The sequence below is a fragment of the Anolis carolinensis genome, chromosome 1 (assembly GCF_035594765.1).
Source record: "Anolis carolinensis isolate JA03-04 chromosome 1, rAnoCar3.1.pri, whole genome shotgun sequence".
Taxonomy (NCBI): domain Eukaryota; kingdom Metazoa; phylum Chordata; class Lepidosauria; order Squamata; family Dactyloidae; genus Anolis; species Anolis carolinensis.
Window position 1 is genome coordinate 93,383,879 of NC_085841.1, and position 13,588 is coordinate 93,397,466.

The 13,588-nt window shown below is 39.3% G+C and overlaps 1 protein-coding gene across 8 annotated transcripts in view; it reads left to right on the forward strand.

Moving 5' to 3' along the window:
• tbc1d32 (TBC1 domain family member 32) overlaps positions 1 to 13,588 on the forward strand; it is a 129,916-nt gene that overhangs the window by 23,157 nt on the left and 93,171 nt on the right. For 7 of the 8 annotated variants that reach the window (XR_010005710.1, XM_062979349.1, XM_062979339.1 and 4 more), the window contains 6 exons: positions 4,792 to 4,881; positions 5,160 to 5,302; positions 7,182 to 7,309; positions 7,461 to 7,662; positions 8,209 to 8,291; positions 10,736 to 10,874. Coding sequence is in view for 7 of the 8 variants with exons in the window: in XM_062979349.1 (XP_062835419.1) it covers positions 4,792 to 4,881; positions 5,160 to 5,302; positions 7,182 to 7,309; positions 7,461 to 7,662; positions 8,209 to 8,291; positions 10,736 to 10,874 (785 nt within the window). In the remaining variant the exon portion in view is untranslated. The remainder of the gene's footprint in view (positions 1 to 4,791; positions 4,882 to 5,159; positions 5,303 to 7,181; positions 7,310 to 7,460; positions 7,663 to 8,208; positions 8,292 to 10,735; positions 10,875 to 13,588) is intronic. The other variant, XM_062979344.1, reaches the window with a different exon arrangement.

Consider the following 13,588-nt stretch of genomic DNA (forward strand, 5'->3'; position numbering starts at 1 on the left):
TCCCATCATCAAAGTCTGGCAAATCCTGTTTTCTCAGGGCCACAGACAGTAGAAGCACATAAAATATCCCAAACAACACCACCCTGAAAACAGTGGAATTCCAGACAGGAAACAATCAGGGCCAGCTAACACCTCCCAACAAAAAATTCACTCAGGGAGGAAACAGCCAGGCTTTAAAGCTGCAAGGCCATTATATGCTAATCATTTTGCCTAATTGCAGCATTCATACTTGCCTCCAACAGACAAAAAAAATCAATCAGAAATATTGTATATTCACAAACTTTAGGAAATAATATTCCCTCATGGCGCAGCGTGTTAAAGCGCTGAGCTGCTGAACTTCTGGACCGAAAGGCCGCAGGTTTGAATTGGGGGACCAGAATGAGCCCTCACTGTTAGCCCCAGCTTCTGCCAACCCAGAAGTTCGAAAACATGCAAATGTGAGTTCATCAATAGGTACTGCTCCGGCGGGAAGGTAACGGTGCTCCATGCAGTCATCCCACATGACCTTGGAGGAGTCTACGGACAACGCCGGCTCTTCGGCTTAGAAATGGAGATGAGTACCAACCCCCAAAGTCAGACATGACTGGACGTAATGTCAGGGGAAAACGTTTACCCTTTACCTTAACTACCACCAATTCCTCAAAACTTTATTTCCCATACCACCATACTTCGCCACAGCAACGCATGGCCGGGCACAGCTAGTATATATATATATTCATATCTATCTAGACATGTTTATATATATTTGTGTGTTCATTTCCCCCTGTAATATTTGCAAGCCCTATATATAGGTAGGTAAGAATATATTCATATCTATCCAGACATCTCTCTTTATATAGATATTTGCAGAGACATGCAAACATATGAGGATAAATTCATATATAAAAATAATGTATATGTATGGCTACAGATACACAGGTACATGGATCTATATGTATAAAGGATTTGCAAAGATCTGCAAACATATGAGGGGAAATTCATATATAAAATTAATGCATATAGATAGATACACATATAAAGGTACATAGAGATGGCAAAAGCTTGCAAGGGGTTAATGCCTATATATCTGTAGGAGAGTTTAACAAATATTTCAGGGGAAAATGCTTTCATAAGATTAATGAATATATATATATATTTCTTCTTCCTGACTTGCAAGGGTGTCTTTCTCTTTTCAAAACATTGCCTTGATTAAGAGCGAGGGAGGCTTTGTAAAAGAAAACACACTGATAAGGAAGAAGAGAGAAATAGATCACATATTGCAAACAGTAGCCTGCAGGCTCTCTTGCTGGCCTTGACATTGACCCGATTATAAGCCGGGGGAGGCTTTTTCAGCTCATAAATAAGGGCTGAAAAACTCGGCTTATTTACGAGTATATACGGTAATCATGTTTTGATAGGACGGCTTATTCTAGAAAGATGAAAGGAAAATAGAATTGAAACTAGCTTAACTAGGAGAAGATAATCAGAATGTATTTGCATATCATCCAGTTACATTATTGTCATGATTATAAAATTCTAAAAGTAGTTTTAGAAAACAGAAACAGTTTATTTGCAATTACAGTAGAGTCTCACTTATCCAACATAAACGGGCCGGCAGAACGTTGGATAAGTGAATATGTTGGATAATAAGGAGGCATTAAGGAAAAGCCTATTAAGCATCAAATTAGGTTATGATTTTACAAATTAAGCACCAAAACATCATGTTATACAACAAATTTGACAGAAAAAGTAGTTCAATATGCAGTAATGCTATGTAGTAATTACTGTATTTACGAATTTAGCACCAAAATATCACGATGTTTTGAAAACATTGACTACAAAAATGCGTTGGATAATCCAGAACGTTGGATAAGTGAGACTCTACTGTATATACAATTAGATCAAGTTGGCTTTATTATGTTTTACATAATAACTTTTTCAAAATGCAGTAACATCTATAGGCACTCAGATTGGAACCATCCCACTTTCTTGGGTTGCATCTAGATTGTAGAATCAATACAGTTTGACACCACCTTAACTGCCATGGCTCAATGTTATGGAATCCTGCGAGTTGTAGTTTTACACAATCTTGAGGCTCCTGTGCCAAGGAGTGCTATTGCCTCACTAAATTACAACTCCCAGAATTCCATAACATTGAGCTATTGTAGTTAAAGTGGTGTCAAACTGCAATATTTCTCCAGTCTATGCACCCTTGGTGTCTTAAGAAAATTACATCTTGGACAATATTTTGTTACATTATTGGAAATATTCCACACAGGATCTAAAACATGGGTGTTAGTGAATTGAATTTTGTGGCTAATGCACTCCTAAACGGAATAAGGCAAAATTGCCCACTCTCTTCCATTTACAATAACAATAAAACCACTAACAAATCTAATTAGATAAAATAATATTACAAAAAAATGTAAAAATCTATAATACAACTCGTAATATTAGTCTATTTGCATATATGTTACTGTACATATCTACTTAATACAGAAGAAGCATTTCCTGAAATTATACCGTTCCTCAATTTATTTGAAGTAAATCCATAGTAATTGAATGTTAAATTATACAAAATCAGGATTTTTTGTTTAAATTGTAACATAGAACAACAAAAATGGCAACAAATGAGTTTTTTTCTATTTTAGCAACTTTCATTATTTTGGACTCTTAAAAACTGAAGTTTTAAAGCAAAGTGTACCTAGAAATTATAACACTATAATAAATGGATTCAAATGAAATTGAAGGAATTGTCAACTGAAAATGATTTTATTAAATAGAATTGCACTCCTTAAATGGTTATACTTCAAAATCTATCCTATTTTGTTTCTATCTATACCAATCCAGCCTAACATTAATAAATATTAAATGACAAAAATATAGTTATATCTCAAGGTTCAGTTTTACAAAAATGGGTAGGTTAACTACATATTTTGAAACTTCATTTAACTCAAATACTACATAAGATAAGTAGCCCTACATTGGTTGATACGGAAATAGGCCCAATCTACTTGTTCGAACGTATCTCCTCCTATGAGCCAGGAAGATCCCTTAGGTCATCTGGTGAAGCCCTGCTCTCGGTCCTGCCTGCCTCGCAAGTGCGGCTGACGGGAACGAGGGACAGGGCCTTTTCGGTGGTGGCTACCCGGCTGTGGAACACCCTCCCCAGAGATATACAACAAGCCCCAACCCTTTTGAGCTTTAGAAGAGACCTAAAAACATGGCTATGTGCTCAGGCTTTTAACGAATAAACGACAAAGACAATCTGGACTGTTTTATGGATAAAGCATGAGGATTGTGGATGAACGGATTTAACCATATGTATTATATTTTATATTGTATTGTTTTTAATGGATTTTATATATTGTTATGATTTTAACTATGTGTCAGCATCGAATTGTTGACAATTGTGTAAGCCACCCTGTGTGCCTTTGGGTGAGAAGGGCGGGATATAAATGCTGTAAATAAATAAATAAATAGTAATATAGTAACCTATGGAAAGTGGATTGACTGTTTATGAAGTTAATAAAATGTCAAACCTTTTTCAAGGAATACAGTTAGAATTTGCCATAAATAGGCCTTCTGCATTAGCAGCTTTTACAACTTTAGAATTTTTAATGTAGACAACAGAACAATTTAAACAATGGTGAGCCAAAGAGATTTTTTAAAAAAAATTATAGAGAGGTAAACCAATGATTAGGGTACATTTAAAACTGAAAATACTTGTTAGCTTATATAAAAAGAAATTACAGTGTTGGAATGCTCGAAAATGTTATACAGTAGAACCCTGCTGAACCGAGCTCCGTTAATCCGAGCATCTACATTATCTGAGGCGCCAGAGGAAGTTCCAATGCAATATTTCTTCCCCTCACCCATTCCTTGTTTACCTTTGAGGAGCTCAAAGGCTCCCATTAGCTGCTCTTAGGCGGCGGCCGGCAGGGCGGGCTCTAAGAGGGCGCAGAGCTGCAAGGAAGCCTGAGAGGAACCCGCCACCACCACAGCTCGAGAGAAGGAGAGGGAGAGGGAGGAGGACTTTTTTCTCCCTCTTCCACCGGCTGGAAGATGTGAAGGAGGAGGTGGTAGCGGAGGGGAAAGCAGAGGCAGCCATGAGCATAGCGGCGGCGGCTTCCTCTTGGGCCTCCTTGCAGCTCTGCGCCCTCTTCTGCATGGAGCCCGCTCTGCCATCCGCTGCCTCAAAGCAGCTGGTGGGAGCCTTTGAGTTCCTCAAAGGTAAACAAGGAAGGCATGGGGGGAAGAAATCTTGCATTGGAACTTCCTCCGGAGCCTGCCTCCCTCCCTCGAGGCACCTTCTCCACGGCCTGGCCAAGCCCCCGGCTTGGATAATAGCCTCCCCTATTATCTATTAAATTCAGTTATCTAAGATTGGGCCCGCCCGTTTAACTCGGTTAAGCGGGGCTCTACTGTATCTACAAATGTAAGAGAATCCTCATTAAAAATTATATCTAGGTGGCATTATGCCCCAGTGATAACTTGTTCTGTTGTGACATCATTCTCTTGAAGATGCTATAATATATTGACATACAGACAAAAACAAACATACAAAACCTTTGGTTTAAATTATGTGTAGCACTGAAACCATCAACCTGACAAAACCTTTTTTTAAAGGAATAACTCTACCCTAGTAATTACATATCGGTGATTAAAATAATGATTTCACTCTGTGAAGCTGCAGGAAGCAAGAACAGTTTAACTTAAATACATTCATAAATACTGTTTCTGTATTGTTGCTGATTAAAATATAAATAGCATGCATTTTCAAGATGCTTTTCCCCATTCTGATTTTAATAGATTTGATGTCTCTGACGGACCTTGTCATATTATTTACTCGTCTTATCTATTGCTCACCAAATTGCCCAAAGACCCTTACTGTGCATTCAGGTAACATTGTCCTTTTTATTTGCTCTGTTATTCATTGCTCTGTGAATATGCATTTCTCCCCATTCATGTTTATTCATTTGCTCTGTGTCATTAGACAGTTAGATAATTATGTATATACTATGAAGATAGAATAGCTCTTGACATCTGGCGGGGATTTAAGGTAAAGTTTGATAAGGGGGTGGATAACTTTAGTTTCTTTGCTTTTCTTTGTCTTCTGCATCTATCACACAGTTGTTCACTGCTTTTTTAAAAATAAGTATTTTTTAAAAATTTGTCAGGCAATTATTTTCCAGCTGGCCTCATTACTGATGTGTTAAGAATTCTTTGTGATCGCAAAGAATGTGCAACTGAATGTCTGTATACTAATACAGTAATGGAAGCACTTCTTCAACCAATACATTATTTACTGAATGGAACAGAGGTTTGTTGTATTTCTTTCAAGTAAATTGAGATAAAATTTAGGGTAAAAAAGTATGTTTTGAATTATTTTGTTCTGATTCATGTAGTTGGAACTGGGATAGGAAAAATGTTACCATGAGTTATGTGTTCCCCACCCTCCTCAGGTTCCCTCTCCCTGGCCCCAATACCATAAGGTTGTTAAAATTTGGGGACAGGAGTCAAAATCCATTTAAGTGTCTTCAAATTACCAGAATTTGATGGCTTGATTTTTCACACCTTTCTATGCCACAATATAGCAAAATATCCCCCCGCACACTGTGCAAAACTTGAAAGTAAAAACTTGAAGTGCCTTATATATTTATTTGAAGCTTAAATTTTGCTAAAAATGTACTGTTGTGATCTCCACAATAATCTTCATGCCAGAACATCAGTATCATTAATTAACTCCCAATATCACTACAGTTGCCTACTCCAGGTATATTTTTATGTCCAGAGATTAAGGTTACCTGTGACTGTGTCTTTCCAAGAAAAGAAAACATTTGTGGAACTGGGATTAAGCTTTTGATAAACTTCAAACAAGTATTTGCAGTCACACACAACAATCAAGACCACCCAACTTTTAATGAATCTTTGCAGTGTAAAGTGAAATAGAACATATTGGCCTCTTTTTTTTAAGCTGAGGAGATGTCTCCTTTTCACATGATTAAATTGGTTCCAGCAGAGATTCTGGTTCCTTTGAGAAGAATGCAGTTCCTCTGGAAGAAGCTATTTTTGCTTATTCGCTTTCCATCTTCATCCTCCTTTGTATACCCATTACCCAACACTGTTGCAGAAGGTTCCCCAACCCTCTAGAACAGATATTGGTGGAGTACAAGGAGCTACCAGTCAGGAAAAGAATCAACAAAAAATCACCCTGCACTACACTTGATAATATCTAGTATATTGGCTTTCTGCTTTGAGAAGCTGCAGATCCAGCCCATGTCAAAAGTTGACTGCACTATGCATATACAGTAGAGTTCTAGTTTCCCGACCTCTGCTCATCTGACACTCCGGATTATCCGACGGGTCTTAGCGAGGAGGAGGGAGAGGGAAAAAGAAGGTGGGTGAGTTAGTAAGAGAGGGAGACAGGCTGCAAAGGCGATAGCAGTAGTAGAAGCGGTAGCCTCCTCTTCCAGGCTCCTCTTTTTGCCGCCGCTGTTGCCTTTGTAGTCTGCCCTCTCTCCCTCTCTCACACACTCATTCACCTGCCCTCTTTTTCCCTCTCCGTCCTACTTGCTAAGACCCGGCCGATGAGTGAGAGAGGGAGGGAGACAGGCTGCAGTCGACAGCTAGAAGCAGGCGCCTGCTTCGCCATCGCCTTTGCAGCCTGCCCTCCCTCCCTTTCTCACTCACTCACTCACCTGCCTTCTTTTCCCCTCTCCCTCCTCTCTAAGACCCGATTGATGAATGAGAGAGGGAAGGAGGGCAGGCTGCAAAGTCAACAGCGGCATTAGAAGCAGGAGCCTGACTGCCTCTTCCAGGTTCCTCTTTCTGCCACTGCTGTTGCTTTTATAGCCTGCCCTTCCTCCCTCCCTCTCTCTCTCACTCACTCACTCACCTGCCTTCTTTTTCCCTCTCCTTCTCCCTTGCTAAGAGGCCAGTGAGAGAGAGGGAGGGTAGGCTGCAGTGAGTGAGGGAGCGAGGTAGGGCAGGTGAGCAAGGGGAGGCCTATCCCTATTATCCAACAGTTTCACTTATCCGACATTGTGCCCACCCGTTTATGTCAGATAACCGAGACTCTACTGTAATATGAATTACAGTGTAGGAATTTCGTTGTTTTATTAATTTGCCTGTTATTACATTGGGCTTGTAGATGATAGGATCACAAAACACTTATTTTCAAACTTTTTAAATATGTGCAGGTGCATCTGAATTGTTCAGAAACCACTCTGATACATATAGCTGATATTTTAGCAAGAATTGCTGCTGTAGATGAGGGCCTTTCACTGCTTCTTTATGGAGGAGAGAATCCTAGTGTGGAGGTTACTAGGTAAGAACATACCTTATTAAACACTGTTGGCTTTCATCTTACTGGAAAGTTCTTAGAGAAGCTATAATGATAGGAATTGAAATTGTCTTTCTTTATAACAGTTCTGCCAAGTCAATAAAACATCATTTTTGAATTTTTGCATTGTTTGTAGCCATAGGGGTGCCCATACAATCGTTCAGTTTACAAAGAAGCTTCTTGATGAAGACATTTCTGTTTTGTCTGGTTCTGAGATGTTGCCAGTCCTCAAAGGCGCTTTCATCTTTGTATGCCGCCAGATGTACAGTACCTGTGAAGGATTGGAGGTGTTGCAACTTTATCGTTTGCATCGATCTATTGCTGAGGCTTGGAAAAAGGTATTCTCACCTTTGCTATATCAAAGACTGTGGAAAGAATATAAGGGGTGTATCTGCACCCATATGAATGGCACTTTACATACTTAAATAATGCTGTGGTATAACTTCATGGTAGAAATGGCACATTAAATGTGTGCTACCATTTTAATTAGGCATGACCAATTATTACTTGGATTTGGAAAGGGAGCAGGTACCTTAAAATAGACACATACAGTGTCCATAAACTATGATAAAATAATGCTGCTATGAAACCCAGGTAGGAATTTGCTAATTTATATTGTGTGAAAGGGCCCTAAATAGATACTGGAAGCTTACAAGAATGTGGTAAGCATTAGTTAGTTTTCATTCGTCATAAAAGTCCAGTGCTTCTTGGCTATTACATGTTTCCAGAATGCTTGTGGTCCTAGTTCCTCTTTCAGTGAATAACTTTGCCTTGCCCGTAAGAAGTTCTATTCTAAAGCTTTATCATTGATCAGTGTAATTAATAATACTTTGTTGATATTGTGATCAGTCTCAGTTTCTTCTCTTTGTTTTACACTTTGACAGACTAGTTTGATTTCAGAGAGAATTCCTACTCCTGTAACTGGGGCAGATTGTTCTACATCTGTAAGCCAATGGTCACAGAACTTGTAAGAACCTCTGTTATGTTTATCCTCCCCTTCTTTCTCCCTCTCCCTCCCTTCCTCCCTCTCTCTCTCTCTCTCTCTCTCTCATGCTTAAAAACATTATGTTAATCTATCTATCACGTGCTTTAAAAGATTATAGGATTTATATAACATTTACAATTTGAGAATTATTTTGACAAAGCTTTTGTGTAGTTATTTTTCTAAATGGGGGATCACAATATAATATTGTTTTGACTAATTCAGAGATGAGAATTATGTTCGACCTCCAGGTGGCATTGGACCATAGGTCTCAACAGTGTTCCCTATCTGGAGAGCTACACAGTTCCCATTTGATTTTGATCCTCCATGGATTTTGGGATCCTAAGTTTCTGAAACCAAACCCCACTGGGTACTGTGAACTAAGTGTGTTTGTGTACGAGTGTGTACACGTGTGTATACAAGACAAACATTCACATGGAGAAAGGGCCTTAGTATCCTCCCCACTCCTATGTTAATGAAATCATTTTATAAATAATTTTTCTTTTTTGATTTTTGTAATGTCAGCATCTACTGACAAAATGAGTATTTGATGTCACGCTGCAAAACAACTTTGTTTTTAATATCTTGTTTAAAATGATGACTTCTAAAAAGAAATACAAGTCATTGTTTATAGATAATTTTTAAAATGTTCATTATGAAATATAAAGTTTACATTCAGTATCTTTTCATGTATACAAAAAATGCTTTAAATGCTTTGGTTAAAATGGAAACTTCAGGGATTCTTTGGAGTTGTGGTTTGGCAAGACACTATCACTTTGTAGAAGAGAACGCTAGAGACCTTGTAAAGCTACAACTCTCACAATTCTTTAGCATTGAGCCATGACATTTAAAGTAATTCAACAGCATTAATTCTACAGTGCCAGTTAGGGCTGTCCTTTAAGCGGGCTTCCATTTTTCTGTTGCAAGCAAGCTAGATTGGTGATCTAAATTCTTAGTGCCACTCGCAGCTCTGCATGGCTTGGCTTGCTTTTTGACTGCCACCGATTGTGCCCTTTACATGAGGCAAGCTTCAAAAGTGGGGTAGAGGTACCTTACCATTTCTAATGCTGCCATAAAATGAGGAGGTAATTTATATCTTTTTAAAAGAATGGCTAATTCTCCTTCAAGTGATGTGGCTCTCATTGAAATAGGTGTTTAACTCAGCTTCATTGAAAGGGTATTGAGGGCAAACGATCCCAGAAAGGGTGGTTTCTTAAATTTGATGCCTTTAATCCAGGTCTTACTGAACTATATAAGGAGAAATGATCTCAGAGAGGGGGGTTTCCTAAGACCAATGCCCTAAAAATGACAAAGGAGGACCTCATAAATTTCCCATTGCTGCCAATAGGCAGATCTTCCTGCATCTTTCAGTTCCTAGATTGAAAAACAGATTTTAATCCTCCTGAATTTGGGAAGCTCCTGAAAAATGGAAAGACACCAGAAATAAAGACACCAAAAACCACTGGGATTTAACCGAATTGCACACCCTTAGTTCCAATACAACCTAGGTTAGCCTCTCAGCTATGGAAACTTACTGGGTGATCTTGGGCAAGTCACAGTTTCTCAGCTTTGGAGGGAAGGCAAAAGCAACCCTCCTCTGAACAAATCATGCCAAGAATACTCCATGTTAGGCACCCAGCAATAGTAACAATACAGAATTTACGTCTCACAGAAGAGAGGTAAACTGTATTAATGGATTTTGAGTTTCAGTACATACATGACATTTGTAATTTAATCCATGTATTGTATTTGCTAACGTCCAGATATTGTAGTGCTAATGCCTACAACCATTGTACAATGTAGCAATTTTCTTGCAGAGATCAATATTTGACAGTTTCAGTATGGTTTCAGTATATCCTAAGCTGCTTTCCATATTGTTTTGTCATTTCATTCCAAAGATATGGGATATTCTGTATCTATCTTTCCATACAGTTATCAAATATGCTACATCTAAAAAAGGAACTTTCTGCCTTCAGAACTTGGCAGCTGTATTTGAAATAGCATATACATATACAGATTTGCTAAATGAATTAATTGCAACCATATGGTAAACTGGGCAACACAGGCAATATTGAACTGAAATGTTAATAACATATGTTATATGCTACTAAATCAACATATGTCTTAGATATAATGAAATCTTTAGGATGTTTTTAAGATGTTTTTTTAAAGATGTTTTTTAAGATGTTTTTTAAATTGTTGATTTTAGCCGGTTCTTGTAAGCTGCTCCGAACCCTAGGGGAGTGGCGGCATATAAGTTTGAAAAATAAATAAATAAATAAATAAATAAATAAATAAATAAATAGTGGAAGAAGGGAAAACGCAAACATGGAATCTTAAAAAGTGCTTTTCCCTTGTCAGTTATGGTGGGTTGCTGTTTTGCTTTTGTTGATTTTCATGATTGGTTTATGTTGTTGTTTTGTTTCCAGCATTGTATTGGAAGAGACACTGTTGGATGATTTGCTTAATTTTGCTTCTACACCAAAAGGGCTATTGCTGCTGCAAAACACAGGAACTGTCAATGAATGTGTGACGTACATGTTTAACAGGTTCACAAAAAATCTCCAGGTAAATGTAACCATTTTCTAATGCAAAGATTAAGTCAGAAAGTATTGTTTTCATTTCTTGCATCGCCTGAAGAATCTTTACTGTCCACATCACAAGCTAATAAATAGAGATTGCTGCTGCTCAGTCGTTTAGTCGTCTCTGAATCTTCATGACCTCATGGACCAGTCCACGCCAGAGCTCCCTGTCGGCCGTCGCCGCCCCCAGTTCCTTCAAGGTCAAGCCAGTCACTTCAAGGATACAGTCCATCCATCTTGCCGTTGGTCGGCCTCTCTTCCTTTTTCCTTTCATCTTTCCCAGCATTGTGATCTTTTCCAAGCTTTCCTGTCTCCTCATGATGTGGCCAAAATACTTCAGCTTTGCCTCTAATATCCTTCCCTCCAGTGAGCAGCCGGGCATTATTTCCTGGAGGATGGACTGGTTGGATCTTCTTGTGGTCCAAGGCACTCTCAGGATTTTCCTCCAGCACGAGTTCAAAAGTGTCTGTCTTCCTTCGCTCAGCCTTCCTTATGGCCCAGCTCTCGTATCCATAGGTTACTATGGGGAATACCATTGCTTTGACTATGTGGACCTTTGTTGCCAGTGTGATGTCTCTGCTCTTCACTATTTTGTCAAGGTTGGCCATTGCTCTCCTCCCAAGAAGTAAACGTCTTCTGATTTCCTGGCTACAGTCTGCATCTGCAGTGATCTTCCTGCCTAGAAATATAAAGTCTGTCACTGCCTCCACGTTTTCTCCTTCTATTTGCCAGTTATCAGTAGGTGTAGTTGCCATGATCTTGGTTTTCTTGACGTTTAACTGCAACCCAGCTTTTGCACTTTCTTCTTTCACCTTGGTGATAAGGTTCCTCAGCTCTTCCTCACTTTCAGCTATCAGAGTGGTATCATCTGCATTTTTCCAATCTGATGGCCAATCTTGTGTTTTCCATATTTATTTATTTATTTATTTATTTACAGCATTTATATTCCGCCCTTCTCACCCCGAAGGGGACTCAGGGCGGATCACATTACACATATAGGCAAACATTCAATGCCTTTTAACATAGAACAAAGACAAACAAACATAGGCTCCGAGCGGGGCTCGAACTCATGACCTCCTGGTCAGAGTGATTCATTGCAGTTAATTGCACTGGCTTGCTCTCCCCCCTGCGCCACAGCCCGGGCCCATATGGCATGCATCACCTTGACAGCATCACCTTCCAAGATTTTAAACAGCTCAGCTGGGATCCCGTCGTCTCCTGATGCCTTGTTGTTAGCAATGCTTCTTAAGGCCCACTCCACTCCTCAGGATGTCTGGTTCCAATTCACTCACCACACCGTCAAAGCTATCCTGTATATTATTATCCTTCCTATACAGATCTTCTGTATATTCTCGCCACCTTTTCTTGATCTCTTCAGCTTCTGTTAGGTCCCTGCCATCTTTGTTTTTGATCATGCCCATTTTTGCCTGAAATTTGCCTCCGATGTTTCTGATTTTCTGGTAGAGATCTCTTGTCCTTTCTATCTTACTGTCTTCTTCCACTTCCATGCATTGCTTGTTCAAAAATAGTTCCTTGTCTCTCCTTGCTAACCTCTGGAATTGTGCATTTAGTTGGGCATGTCTCCCCTTATCGCTGTTTCCTTTTGCCTTCCTTCTTTCTTGGGCTACTTCCAGTGTCTCAGCAGACAACCATTTTGCCTTCTTGGTTTTCTTTTTCTTTGGGACGTACTTTATTGCTGCCTCCTGAAGAATGTTGTGGACTTCTGTCCATAGTTCTTCTGGGACTCTATTTATTAAATCTAATCCCTGAAATCTATTCTTCACCTCCACTGCATATTCACTGAGAATATTTGTGTGATCATATCTAATTGGTCTGTGTATTTTCCCCATTTTCTTTAGTCTGATTCTAAATTTTGTAATAAGAAGTTCGTGATCTGAACTACAGTCAGCTCCAGGTCTTCTTTTCACCGACTGGATGGATGTCCGCCACCTTTGGCTGCAAAGGATGTAGTCAATCTGATTTCGGTGTTGACCATCTGGTGAAGTCCATGTGTAAAGCCGTCTTTTAAGTTGTTGGAAGAGAGTGTTATGCACATTGAGTTTTCCTGGCAAAATTCTATCAGCCTACGTCCTGCTTCATTTTGTTGTCCCAGACCATGCTTGCCTGTGATCCTGGTTATCATTTGACTGCCCACCTTAGCATTCCAATCTCCTGTAATGAGAATAATGTCTCTTTTTGGTGTGTTATCCACTAAGTGCTGCATATCCTTGTAGAACTTATCTAATTCTGCTTCTTCAGCAGCTGTGGTTGGGGCGTATGTTTGGATCACTGTGATGTTAAATGGCTTGCCTTTAACTCGAATTGAGATCATTCTATCATTTTTGGTGTTGTATCCAATTACTGCTTTCGCAACTTTATTATTAACTATGAAGGCTACTCAATTTCTTCGGTGTTCCTCTTGTCCGCAGTAGTAGATCTGGTGGTCATCTTTTGTGAAGTGGCCCCATTCCAGTCCATTTCAGTTCACTGACTCCCAGAATGTTTATCTTTAATCTTGACATCTCACCAATAAACACATCTAGTTTGCCCTTGCTCATAGATCTTACATTCCAGGTTCCTATAGTGTGTTGATCTCTAGAACATCGGATTCGTCTTTCACCTCCAGCACTGTCAGCCGTTAGCCTTCCTTTCGGCTTTGGGCTAACTGCGTCATCACATCTGGGGCTACTTGGACTAATC